We start from the raw sequence: 13,782 nt of genomic DNA, 5'->3' as shown, positions 1-13,782 counted from the left end.
TGCATAGAAAAAGAGGGTGTCTCTTGTCATTTGCTTTTTTATTACTGTGATAATGAGACGTGGTACGGGAAGAGTTGCACTCTGTTGTTTTGTCTTCAGCACCAGTATGAGTACCGTCTAGCAGGACAGTGCCAGGATAAGCAGGAGGAAAGCGAGGAGGGGAGGTGGGGGGTGTTAATGGAGAGGTAGCAGGCAGGCTGAGCATGTCTAATACTCTTAACTAGAGTTCCCTAATTCCAGTAGAATTTGCCCCAAAACTCAATCAACAAGAGCAACCCAGAAAAGGAAAAATCCCCAAAACCGCTGTTCTAGATCAGAATGATCGTCTGAAATGGCATAGTAACATGACCTGTTGCAATAAAAAAGCTTCCACATGCCTCTTTCTCCAAATGTTCCTGCATATGTGCAGTGAAAGGGGCTGGTAAAGAGCAGCTACACTGTAAAAAGACCACTGCATGAACTCGCACTTGCTCTTTCTCACTCATACTCTCTCACTCACACACACACACACACACACACACACTTAAAAAGAGCATAAAGTATCATTAATGACAACAATAACAGCAATGCTGACAAGAAAAATAACACTTGCAATTCCAGGGAACAAAAAAAAAATTTTTTTTACAACCAATAATTGAAAATGACATGAAAGGATCTTGTCCACTTCCAGCTAAAGTGATCTTTGCATGAAAAGAAAGAGTTTTAAGATAGTTGAGACGAGGTCAAAATGCTGGCGCAAGAGTACTGTCGGGCCATTTCTGAGAGAGCTGCCACTCTGCGCCAGGCCAAACAGCAGCTCCAAGTACGCTCTGCATCGGGCGCACCGGTCTGGCACAGTGGCGACAGAGTCAGCGTGGGCACAGAGGCTTGCCACAACAAGATAGGCACTCAGTGGCCACACTTATTATCCAAGGAAGGTGGGGCCGCCAGGCGTAAGGGCCCCGCAGGATCTATTACCACATATCACATATGGACATGTCTAGCATCTCCACACAAAAGGCTAACAATGTTGGAGTACTGTAACAGCAATATTTACTTTGATATATATCTATATACGTGTATCATTCATATATATATATATATATATATATATATATATATATATATATATATATATATATATATAAACTCTAGAACGCTTCAGAATCAGTTTTGCATGGTTTTTTTTTGTTTTTTGTTTTTTTTTTTAAACTACCCTTCATTTGCTACCATTTGACGTCCATCCGAGGGACATAAGGAGAAAAATTCCACTTAGAGTTTTTTTTTTTCTTAAAAACAACAAAAAAAGAGAGCATGGAAAAGCTATGTAGATTGCTTTTTCTTTGCATTTTTTCAGTTCCAGCTTTCCATGTGTGATTTGTTGGCATTGAAGTTGGAGCTTGATGCTCTTGGTAAGTGCTATGATCAACCACCCAATTTTTTCCAAGCAGTCTCTTTGTTCTGTTCTTTTTGTACCAAATACAACATAAAATGCACCTTGTCTACTGGGTTACAAGAAACACTTATTTGGTTTGAAGCCCACATCCTGCTATGGTCACTCTGTGTCTTTAAGGAAGTGCTAGTGATCGTCTTCACTACAGGCTCGCACACCATGGGAAAGTCTTCCTCTATGTCCCCGCATTTGTTGGATGAGTGAGCTGTGTGTGTGTGTGTGTGTGTGTGTGTGTGTGTGTGTGTTTGCCCCCCCTCCCCAACTCCAATTTGAAAAGGAAACTTCACCAGCATAAGCTCTGTATAACGATGGACGGAAGAGTCTGTGGCATATTGCACGTCCGACAAACATGATTTTTTTTCTTTTTTCCCCCACTGGGTCACAAATAACTGAGGTCATTCATGGAGCAGAAGAGAAGGAAATGAACGTGTTTTGGTGTGTCCGTTCTGTGTGTTGTGTTCCAAGTGTTTTGTTAAAAAGTTCTGAAGACAGTGGTTAATGCAGCACACAGACATACACACACACACACACACACACACACAGGTGCTGGCAACTATTTGCTCAGCCTGTCCTGCAGATGAGTAAGCACCAGCCGCACGTCTGCCACTTTAATAGTGATGCGGACAGACGAGGGTGATGACTGAGGTCTGAAGGAGAAGCAGATGTGTGCTGTGGCCTATGTGCTAAGTCAAGCATGGAACTTTTCTTCTCTGCTGGCTCGAAAAAGTGAGGAAAAATGTGCAATTCTCTGATCCATCTCTTCTGTAAGCCCAGAGTGAGTGTGTAGGAGATGGGGCTGGTAAGCAGTTAAGGCTAGTTTAGTGCTGTTAAACGAACCCGCCAGGCTAACAGATGAACAAAAAGCAGTGGATACAGTCTAAAGGGAAGGGCTGATCAGAATGATGCGTTTCTTTGGGGGAGTAGGGAGGAAGGCTCGTACGGTGTATCTGGGGTGATGAGGGGCTTGTGCCAGGGGACGTTTAAAAATGGCAGCTTGTCTGATCAGTTGTAGTAAAATACAGTTTCACACAGTTTTCAGTTATTAAGAGAAAGTTTGTAATTAAAGGTTCTATTTCCTTTCAGTTTAGTCACTTGCTCTTCTCCAAAAGTCTTAGAAAATACTGTAACCAAAGCCTCACATGAAAAAAAAAAAGGAAGAACACAAAAATCCACTGAAATGATGCAAAATAAAAAAGGAGGAGAAGAGGAAGAAGGTCAGCAGCCTCTACAAGTGTATCTTCAGCCTCCTGTCTCTTGGTTCACAGTTCCACACATGCTGATTATCACCACATGATTTTGCTTGGTTTTTGCTCCTGCGTAATTAATTATATTTCTTCAAGTTTTTTTTTTTTTGTTTGTTTCACTGTTTTATGTTCATTTTGATTTTTTGAATATTCATAATTCTCCTGCGTCGACACCCTCACATGGACTCTCCGCTCAGCAGGTCTCCTGGAAGCAGCGTGTTAATAGGGGTTGGGCTGCCTACCACTCGGCCCTCCTCTGTACTGGGCGGCCCCCAAAGGCTAGAGTACTGCTGTACGCCCCCCCATAGCAGCTCGTTGCCTGCCTTAGCTGCACTGCCAGCTCCGCCTCCTCCCAGGCCGGCGGTGTTCCAGTGGCCAATAGGGTGCGAATTGGCAGATGCTCCACCCCCCAGCCGCGTCTGATTGGTGCCCGGGTTGGCCTGCCAGCTGGTGGTGGGTGTGAGGGATTGACCCTGTGCAAAGAAGCGGTTCACCTCCTCCTCTCCAGCGAATTCTGCTAGGATGGTGGTGTTGCCCAGCACACACCTGCACAAACAGAATGAAATCAAGTCAACTCTTGTCCACAACACGCAATGTTTGGCAAATGATATCCACATATACATGCAACTGAAGTAGCAAAGAACCCAGACAGCAAACCTCAACTGTAACGCATCGGTGGATCTACTGTATATATTTGAAGGCTGAGTATCACTTAGCTACACAGAAGGTCTTCCACTAAATACAATCTAGGAAAGAAGAAGAATAGCAGCACATACATGTGTAGGGACTTCTGGGCTTTGCCAGCCTCGTCCTTGGAGCTGTAGCGCACCACGGCGTTGCCCTGCGTCAAGTTGAGGTGGAATGTGATTAAGGGGCCGTGCTGCATGCACAGCGTCCGCAGAGTAGAGCCGTCAATCTGGAGGACAGACCCCGTTACATGCGTTCATATCAGTATTTTAATTTCAGAAAACAATCTGTGAAGGTTTATCTAGTCTTCCTGTTGTACCTGGGGTGTAAGGTTCCTTAGAACCAGCCAGCTGCTTGTCCTGTTGGAGCTGTCTGTGCTCCATGTGGTACCTGTTTAAATAAAACACACAGGATAAAGAGAATAACACTAATGATCTTTATGTAAAAAAAGACCTTTATGTTTGCCTAGATTCTAGAGGTACAAGAGAATCAGTCTTCTGAACACAGCCAACTGTCTTTACTGAATTTTCATTGCTTTTAACTGGCTGTAATGGAAGTAAACGTAAGGGACATTACAAATGGATGAAACTTTAAACCTACTCTGCACTTGCTGGTTGGTTTAACGAGATAGCATGGCTGTACGTAGGTGTGCAAACGGCAAGGAGCTGAAGGAGTAGTGTTTTTGTGTGGTAGATGCGGTGGTACAGCACTACTTTAGCCATGATACACCTCCTGTTATCTAGGGTTTCACTCTTGTCTCTAATCTAAAGTTGTCATGCAGTATTTGTATGTTAGTGCTCTTTTTTGTGCGTTTTCCTCCTCACTTTGCACATAGTTATCCCAATGGTCTTGTACTTTTACTTCACTCAGTTTGTGCATCCACATATACATTTAAACTGTTTCATATAACAAGTACCTGAAGAGTAAGAACCACTCCAGCCCGGCACCAAGCCTAGGCTGTTGCCCCCCCAGGTGGAGGAGGGCTTGGTATTGGTCAGGCCAGGTGGAGGACGGGTGGGGGCTGTAGTGTTCCTTGGTCCCTGCGGCACCTTCCACAGCTCATGGGACAGCGAGGCCTGCGTGTGTGAGATGGGTCCTGGCGACCAAGTGGATTTCATGTCTGGCAGTTTGCCTTCATGAGCAGACAGAGGTATGAAAAAAACAAGTGATTAACAAAAGAACTTCATGCTAATACATGTAATGCATTTTGTTAGTTAAAATCTACTCAGTGAAATTGGGGTACAACCCAATGTATAGCTGGTAATTATGCTACACACAAGACAAAAAAAAAAAAAAAAACACATGAGGATTCTCACATGTCCCTTCACTAGCAGTCTACACTTTGTGTTGTTGTATTTAAGTTTGACATATCGGCTTCATAGGCTTTTTCATGGCAGATAGGAATTAAAAACAATTTACACAATATCTATATCATTCTTTAAATGATACTTTTGATACAAATGAAAATTGCTGAATGACATTAAAAATTGAGCAGATCAAAAATACGTTTACATGCAAATAAGCATGCACAACAAATCAAGAACCTGGCCAAGCAAAAGATGCGAGTTGTTGTTGTTTTCTGTTGAGCTCAGCAATTGAATAAATCACTGTTAAAATTCCAGTGTCTTCCTCAACACAATGGGTTGTTTAAGGGGAACAGTGTACTAGTTTTCAGAAGGATTACACTGTGATGGGAGAATTATTGTGTTGCAGTCTAACCCCAGTTCACATTAGTGACAAACAAACCATCAGATTAATTTTCTATCTATGTGCACAAGACAGATTTTAGTGACAAAAAAGATGTGACACAGAACAACTAAACTTAGAGTTTTAGGTATAATGTGATAAAGCAACACATCCAGACAATTAGTTTGGATGATTCCTCAAATAATATCTCAACTCCCTCTGGCAACTTGCCCAGTTACCTACCGAGACTGTAGATTAAGGAAATAGATTAAGGGCAAGGCAAGAGGTGGATGTAACTGAACAGTCTGTCACAGAAGAGTTACAGTAGCCATTCACTGGCCAATCTCTGTGTCCCAAAGAACACAGGAAATGGGACAAACAAACAATAAACAAAAACTGTTGGTGCTGACTATGAAATAAAGGCAATTTTTTTGCTTAGACAATATTTTCTTCTTTACAGCGACTTCTCACCTCCACTCCTGTCTCTGAGTAGGTAGCGGTTCACATCCTGAATGTTGGTGTTGATGGTGGGGCCACTGGGAACACTTCCTGGGGTCACATTGGGGTCAGTCTCAGGATCAATATTCTGTAGTCCTTTCCAGGGCACTCCTGGGCAGAACTCTGATGTAGTTCAAATTGGTTATTACAAGACTGACTCACAGACTGAATGACATAAACTGAGCTGCATCAAGATCAGGTGAGCAATATCAAGATCAACAATTACTGACCTGGTGGCCAGCTGATGTTGGTCCCATTGGACATCTTGTCACTATTATTCTTGCCCTGGCCCCAACTGTCTGGGGTCACCAGTGAACTGGCAGGAGAGTCAGTGCCCTGCATCAGGTTATACGGGTTGTAGGAGTCGTCCATAGTGGGTTTACCGGAAGCACCAAGGTTTGGACCTGCAGAGATGGCACCTGAGACAAACACAGAGAGTAATAGGTAGACACAGTAATAGGTAGACTCTGCATAAGCTAGATGTAGAGATGTATAAAAGCAAAGTAGATCTGTGGCAGTTGTACCATGCTTGCTGTGGCCAGGTTCCATAGGTGAGGAGCTGCCAGAGAGATTCTCCATGGAGTTGGGGTGCGTCCACTGTGACAGGCGCGACTGAGGCTGAGGAGAGTCCTTCATGGACAGACCTCCCACCTCCATGCAGTTTACATTCATGTTGGGGTTCAGTCCAGCTATACAAGAAAACGCAGGATGTTTAATTCACATAACACTGGCAACAAAATAACAACAAAAAAGAATCATTTCCCTCTAAAAGTAGTTGCCTGTGAGATACAGAAAGATAGAGCCAACTCACAGAGAGTGTAAGAGGAGAATGTGTTGGGAGACGACTGCGGCTCTTTGGTCGGCAGATCAGAGACAGTTAGGCCTGATGCCTGTTGGTGTGATGAAAACGTTTCCAGTGCTGATTTGCCTGTGTTGGGATGCAAGCTGGGATGAGAGGGAGGAGGCTGCTGCTGCTGCTGCTGCTTTACCAGCAGAACCTGGGCCAGCTGCCGCTGGTGTTGCTGGATCTGCTGCTGCATGTTATTGATTGTACGTGCAACCTAACACACACACACACACACACACACACAAAACAAAGATAGACAACAACGTGATGTCACTGTCAAGTGCTTGCCGTTTTATAATTATGTTACTGTTGTGGAAACCGCAAATGACCATTGACAAAACTAATATGTCTATAAATGGCCACTAGAGAAGTAAAGGTTTTTCAGAAAGGGAAAGGTGAGCTTACTTGCTGCTCCTGTTGTCTGATAGGGCCAGAAACGTTACGCTGTGCCTGCAACATCTGCTGTTGAATTTGTAAACGCTGGTATGCCTGCACAAATACAGAACACCGCATGCCAATTAAGACTTTACAAAGTATAGTACTTGACGTACAGCATACTGACTGATGCTAACGCTCACCAGTTGCAGATGGTAGAGTTGGTTCAACAAGGTCATATGCTGAGGGTTTATTGGTGAGGTTAAAAGTGCAGGGTTGAGACCAATGTTTTTTGCTGCAAACTGTAAGAGCTGTGCTTGAACCTGTAAGACAACAAAATAGCATAAAACAAATCTCTGCTTGCTGACAGATCACGAGTTGACGAGTCTTTTTAGACCAACACACTAGTGTGCGGCTGTCTGAAATCTCAGTAATAGCTATATAATGACCTTTTTTAAAATAAAAAATAAAAAAAAGGTATATTATATATATATATATATATATATATATATATATATATATATATATATATATATATAGCATAGACTGCAGATAAAAAGGAAGGAAGCCAGTCTATTCACATTCTGAGGCTAACAGAGATTTCAATATGTACAGGAGCAGCCTTAAGAGGAATTAAGAACAGTTCTGCTTTTAAAAGATAAGATGAATCTTCCCCTTAATTTCTAGCATGTTATTTTAATCATGCTTATTGGAACGAACATGAAGATAATTCATTTCCTAAGCCGATTAATGTTAATATCACAAGAATAGCTGACTATAGTTGTGACTCAAGGACATTCTAAATACCACCACTTATTCTACTGCTGTGTATTATTGACCCATAATGGCCAAAAGAATATCGGTTTTAACTGAAGAAATTTTATTTAGCAAAACCTGAGGGGAGAGAAACTGAGGCACTTGAGCACGTAGACTAGGCTGGGAGGAGTTGAGAGGTGGCACTGCTGGCTGAGGAGGAGGCTGCTGCAGGGCCCGGGTTTGTGCTGTTCCACTACTGCCAAACATGCCACTCTGCATCTATACACCCCAAACAACAATGAGGAACAACATTTAGAATGACTGTGGGAAACACAGGGGTATGTTAAACAACAGCCAACATTCCTTTTTCACTCCCTGACCTGTCTGTTCAAGTTTTGCATTGTGACCCCAATACTCTGGCTAGGGAGGGCAGCACTAGCCATCGGGAGCTTCAGGCTGGGAGAAGGCATAAATGGTGAAGTTTGGGCATCGTCCGCTAATCCCCCATCCTGCAATGAAGAATGTCCTACGTTATACCGTTTAGTGCAAAAACATGCCACGTTTAACCGACATGTAAGAATAAAATGAATACCTTGTCCATGAAGGCAGGACGGTCTGAGGAGGAGTCTTTGGAGATGATCGAAGGCCTGCAGCTCATTGGCTTGTTGATGAGGCCATTACTGTAGTCAGATATTCCCAACCCTCGCTTATCTAATTCAGTCTTCTTTTCTAACAGGGCAGCTGCAACAGAAAAGTTTTTAACCATAAATTACATTGAAAGGACTCCACTGGGGTGAATCTGTTAAGGTGAAGCACGTACTCATAGCCTGGTCCAAGTTCATATTGTTGCTCTTCAAAGCCTCCTCTGCAGGGTCTCTCTGTAGACACACATTAAGGAAAATGCATCGTTATGCATTAAAATCCCATACTGATCTTGCTGATTACTGTCCATTAATTAAGCATTACTTCTAAAAACTGTCTAATGAAGCATGTTTAAGACTTACAGGGAAACCCATATCGGTCAGCTGCTTAATCAGACGGGTCATAATCCAAGCATCATCTTGTTTATTAGGAACCTTCGTCTGTAAGACCGGAAAAGATCAGTGTTATATATCGTAATCTACATTATTCTAATAAGAATTAACTTACACACCAATTACACATATTGCTGAAAAGAGGAACGTGAATGTGTGAAGTATAAATTTGTCTCTGACCTTCTGAGAACCTTTCTTGGGCTGGTTGCCCCAAGAACTGCAGGATGAGCTGCTCTCCTGAGAGGCTGTACTGTTCCACATGTCACCCTCATCCTGCTCCCACTGCCCTGTCGACAGGTTCATGTCCTCTCCACCTCCCCAGCCTTCTTGCATAGTTTTAGAGGCTGTAAATATAGACAGTCTCCTCTTACAACTTAAATGGCAAATATCAAATGATCTAGACCTTATTAAAAATCAAAATGCGACCAAATATATAAGATCCTGTAATGAACTCACTCAACGCAGAGGTCAGTGTAGCTCAGAAACCTTATTTTGTTTGGGATGTGTTAGCATTAAGCCAACGATAAAAGAACAAATTGACCCGGGATCCAAATTTGTTTTTATTTTAAACAGTTCAGGATTTGTGGTGTCCTAGTAAAAAGACAAGCTGCCGTGTTTGTCTAACAAACTTCAAGAGAAAGGGATGGAATGAATGTCTGGTCTAACATGGTACAAAGTGATAACATTAACTGACCTGCTTTACATACCACAACATTAACTGTAGGTAGAAATTATTGAAGAATATGACTGGATAAGTGAATGGTCTGTTGTGTGTTATCTTACATTCCCTGAATACTGATTAGACCATGCTGATCTGATTTATCCAATTTTCATGTACATTATCGTTTAGCTACAGAGAACATGTGACATGTAGATATGATGGTGAAATCCAACCTGGTTTGCAGGGGGCAGATCCTGGTGGGCCTCCACCTCGGCCATAGCCTTCAGGGCTACTGTCAGACCAGCCCCCAGGGGGTTTGCCCCAGGCTGATGTGCCATTGTCCACGCTTGCTGGAGAAGGTACAGGCTCTCCCCATGAAGGCTCAGGTTTGGAGTGGACATTAGGCATTTCCCCCCATCCTGTACAAAGGCACAGGTAACTTCAGGAACACTACACTTATCACTTGCACTTTTAAAAAAAACAATAGGATTTTATTGCTACAACCATGAAGTTGTTGTTATTGTGTGAACACTACTTACAGCTAGATGATTAGTAAACAGTCAATCAGTCAAATCTATTAAACAGCATGTGTCTCATATCGTGTAAAAACCAGGAAAAAGCAACACTTGGCATACAGTAGCAAAACACAAATTAGCTTAGAAACACAACACAGCAAAGATTACCTAAGCACGGAAGGGAAATTTTTAAAACCCTGTTGTCACAATGTTGACAAAGTTGTGACTACGTTGTCACAATGTTTCATTGTAAAAATGCTCCTTAAATGTAACCATCAGCTGACTATAGTCCGAGTGAATGGTAGACGAAGTGTAACTTTTGGCACCAGCTGTCCTTCTACGTCTTGAATTGGAAGAGTGGCTGCATGGCAGGAAACCAGCAGTAGAGGGCATCAAATCCTTTCCAACAACCTGCTCAATTTCTGTTCAAGTACTCCAAAATTCTCAATACACCTTTCATACTGTCTCACACATGCAAGAAAAACCAGGTTTTAATTACATTTTTTATTAAAAGCCACATCTATGTTTATATGGAAAGTCTCACTAATCAAGTCTTTTTTCCTCCTCTGCAATCTTATACTGTAGGACTACTACTTAAATTTTAATAATATTGCCATTCAAAAGCATTTTAAGAATGCTTGGAGATACCATGCAACTCTATGCATTAAAATAGTTCAAATCTATTAAACTGTATTTTTAAACTACACATTTTACCTGCCCCACAGGCATGTGCCTTCTCACTAATGTTTATACTTATACTTTATACTCAAAAGAGTTAATAAACATATACAGCTTATACATGACCACAAAACTGCTAGAGTATGTTCGGCCCCTCATGACTTTCTCTGTGTAATATCACCAGATTCCACCAGCTTTTCATTTGTAACGTCATTTTCTAAGTGAACTCCTATAGACATTGGGCATAAAAAACACCTAATTACATATTTTACTATTTGAATATTGGCAGTTTAGTTAAATTCTGAAAACCTGTGGACACATCAACTATTTACTATAAGAAATAAAATACAGGAACAACTAAAAAATATAGACAATATGGATGTAGAATATATATATAGACTTCATAGGGAAAGTGAGACTTTTTTATTTCAAGGCAGTTGTATAAAACTTTTTTTTTTTCAACAGAAAACAAGAGACAAGGAAGTTATTTTACCTGTTGTCATCAGGGGTGCTCTGTTATGAGGAGCCACAACTTGGTGCGGGCTTGTATTGTCAGGAGTGATATGGCTGTTGGTTGCAGCTGGCCCTCCATGTCCATGGCCCTGCAACGGAGGCTGATTATGGTGGGTATGGTGGTGATGGTTGCTGGGGGGATTGTTGGCATTTCCAGAGCCTGTTTTACTCTGCATTCCAGGATTGTTCCTGTCCCAGAGGTTAACTGTCTTATTATAACTGCTTGGATCACCCCAAGCTGAGGTACCATCATCAATTTCCATCTTGCGTCGGATGGACGGTGGGGATGGCTCTTCCCATCCTGTTGGCTCTGAAGCATGATTATGTTTTACTCCTCCCCCATTGCTTCCCCCCCAACCTGAACCACTCTTGACAGAGCCTGATCCTCCCCATGAACCCATGCTCGCACTAGTACTGCTGCCATTGCCACCCTCCTGAGACTTGTTGCGCCACCCCTGTGTTGAGGCATTGGAGCGTTGTTCATCTCCCCATCCACCACCTGGGGATGGCTTTCCCCAACTACGAGGGCTTTCTTTCCACCCTGTTCCATCTCCCTCCCAGGAAGAGCTGGACGGCCCATTCTTCTTCCCTTCTCCAGAGTCACCCCACTCATCTCCAGCTCCACTGTCCCCTCCTCGCTCACTGCTCCAATTATGGGATGGCTTGGGGTTCTCTCCCCAACCCTGAGATTTAGCCTTGGAATGGGAGTCATCCCAATTAGAAGATTTGTCTTCAGAGCCCCAAGACTGCCCACTTTTTTGCAAGTTGCCACTGTGGCCTCCTTGTGGTGGGTTGCCCCAGCCCCCAGAACCAATAGGGGGTTTCTTGGCATTGTCACCCCATCCAGAGCAGGTTTGAGTGGGGGACGGTCCCCAGCCTGATGGAGTTGCTGCTGCAGGGCGATGTGCATCACTCTTGCCCCCAGAATCAGGTCGAGAACTTGGATTGACACTACCATGAGATGATGGTTGTGCCATATGAGGTGCATTTGAAGATGAGCCCCATGCTTCTGTACCAGCATCATTCTTGTTATTTGAGTGTGCGGCTTCTTCCGTCTCCCATGCTGTGTGCTGACGCACTGGGGTCTGTCCCCATCCTGTGTTGCACAGAACTCTTGGGTCCATGTCCTGGGCAGGCAGGAGAGGTGGGGCCATATCTCTTGAGCGTTCCCTCCTGTGAGAATGACCATCCATGCTGTCACTGCTTCCCTCGCTAGCTGGAGCATTAGCCCCACTGCCCCAAGAACTTAGTGGCTGCTCTTGAGTGGGAGATCCTGCAGACTCCCACCCTTTAGGTTCAGTGGAATGCTTGCCCCAGTCCCCATTGGATGTGGCTTGTCCCCAGCCAGGGGTGGCTGAAGCTACTCCTTGACCCCAACCACTTCCTGAATCCCATCCAGAGTCCTTAGAGCTACTGGCAGATTTGGCATCTCCATTACCCCACACAGACCCCTCCTCCCCATTGACCTGTGAGCTTCCTGTTGAAGACTGGACAAAAGAGCCCATGCCAACAGGGTTGACATTCCAGTTAGGCATACTATTGGCAGGGCTCATGGGCTCCTGCTTAGTGTGATTTGGTCCTTCAGTGTTAAGGTTCTGAGGTTCAGAGCTAAAAGACACATTCGTGGAAGAGGAGTGTGGCTCAGCGGTGTCATTAGACACCATACCACCCCAAGCGGTGCTGCCATTACCGTTACCAGAGTTTCCAGCAGAATTTCCATTGTCGCCAATTAAATTTCCACTACTGCTCGGTCCAGAGGAGGGAGCACACGGTGGGCTGCAGATATTAGACGGAGCTTGGTTGGATACTCCAGAGCTGCCACCCACGCCCATCCCCTCATGTCCCAGGACTGGCCAGGCAGAGGGGTTAGCATTGGGATTCAAATTCAAGTTAAAGTTGGAGGAGCCCCAGGTCCTGGCTCCCATTGATGCACTGTTGCTATCACCCTTTCCCTCTCCAGCAATGGCAGGAGATGGACCAGAGCCCCAGCCTCTACTGGCCCCACTCTGGCTGGAGAGGATACCTCCTGAGTGGCTGTTACTGGCTTTACTGGGATGATTAGTGGGAAAGTGTCCTTGCTGGCTGCCTCCTGTGGCCATACTCATGCTGTCTGTGCTGCTGTTGATAATCTCAGTATCTGATGGGCATCCTGCAGGGATGTGGCTTTCGCTGTGAGAAATAGAAGGCCACTCCTCAGAATCACTTTTGTCTATAATCAGTTGATCCCAGCCACTGTTATTGGTTGTGACTATAGTAGCACTGCTGTTGATTGGTGTATGTCCCCAGTGGGGACTTTCATACTGTGCTGAATGGGCACTCTGCAAGGGCAGGTCTATAAAGAGCAAGGAAAGACAATGAGTGAAAAAAATTAATGAAATGGCATAATAGTGAAATAACTACTGGGTGACTTCATTTAAATACACAAGTGTAGGCAAACCATAAATGCAGCCTGTGAAGAACACTGTCTACTGTCTGTTCTGTTAAATACTCATTAATTAACTGTTAGACAAAACAGAGACCCACTGAGTATTGGCTTACTAACATCATTATTCATTTTAATTCAATTCAACTGACTAGACATATATTGAACTTTATTTGTACATTTGCAGATCTAGATCCACAATGAGTAAGCCAGAGGCAACAGTGGCAAGGAAAAACTCATATTAAATGAAGGAAGAAAAGTGTGAAAGGAACCTTACTCTCATCTGGTTGAAACAAAATAAAAAATAAAGTGTAAAGGGTTTTTGCACATTACAACGTTTATGATAACAGCAGCAGTACTTAGAAGACAGAACTCAGTAGATCTATAACTTTTAATAAATGCAGGATCACATTTAGAAACTATATATTACTATA

The 13,782-nt window shown here is 43.5% G+C and overlaps 1 protein-coding gene across 3 annotated transcripts in view; it reads right to left on the bottom strand.

Moving 5' to 3' along the window:
* Positions 1-1,303: 1,303 nt before the first annotated feature.
* Positions 1,304-13,782, bottom strand: part of tnrc6c1 (trinucleotide repeat containing adaptor 6C1) — a 46,559-nt gene continuing 34,080 nt past the window's right edge. For all 3 annotated transcript variants that reach the window (XM_060892398.1, XM_060892400.1, XM_060892399.1), the window contains 18 exons: positions 10,907-13,258; positions 9,454-9,639; positions 8,740-8,903; positions 8,530-8,607; positions 8,346-8,403; positions 8,118-8,266; positions 7,906-8,034; positions 7,664-7,804; positions 6,973-7,092; positions 6,800-6,883; positions 6,359-6,608; positions 6,072-6,236; positions 5,778-5,966; positions 5,521-5,670; positions 4,280-4,495; positions 3,683-3,753; positions 3,453-3,592; positions 1,304-3,222 (listed from right to left, as the gene is read on the bottom strand). In XM_060892398.1, the coding sequence (XP_060748381.1) occupies positions 2,853-3,222; positions 3,453-3,592; positions 3,683-3,753; positions 4,280-4,495; positions 5,521-5,670; positions 5,778-5,966; positions 6,072-6,236; positions 6,359-6,608; positions 6,800-6,883; positions 6,973-7,092; positions 7,664-7,804; positions 7,906-8,034; positions 8,118-8,266; positions 8,346-8,403; positions 8,530-8,607; positions 8,740-8,903; positions 9,454-9,639; positions 10,907-13,258 (5,012 nt within the window). In that variant the 3' untranslated portion in view covers positions 1,304-2,852. The remainder of the gene's footprint in view (positions 3,223-3,452; positions 3,593-3,682; positions 3,754-4,279; positions 4,496-5,520; positions 5,671-5,777; positions 5,967-6,071; positions 6,237-6,358; positions 6,609-6,799; positions 6,884-6,972; positions 7,093-7,663; positions 7,805-7,905; positions 8,035-8,117; positions 8,267-8,345; positions 8,404-8,529; positions 8,608-8,739; positions 8,904-9,453; positions 9,640-10,906; positions 13,259-13,782) is intronic.

The sequence above is a fragment of the Tachysurus vachellii genome, chromosome 18 (assembly GCF_030014155.1).
Source record: "Tachysurus vachellii isolate PV-2020 chromosome 18, HZAU_Pvac_v1, whole genome shotgun sequence".
NCBI classification, from domain to species: domain Eukaryota; kingdom Metazoa; phylum Chordata; class Actinopteri; order Siluriformes; family Bagridae; genus Tachysurus; species Tachysurus vachellii.
This window is presented reverse-complemented; position numbering and strand designations above follow the sequence as displayed.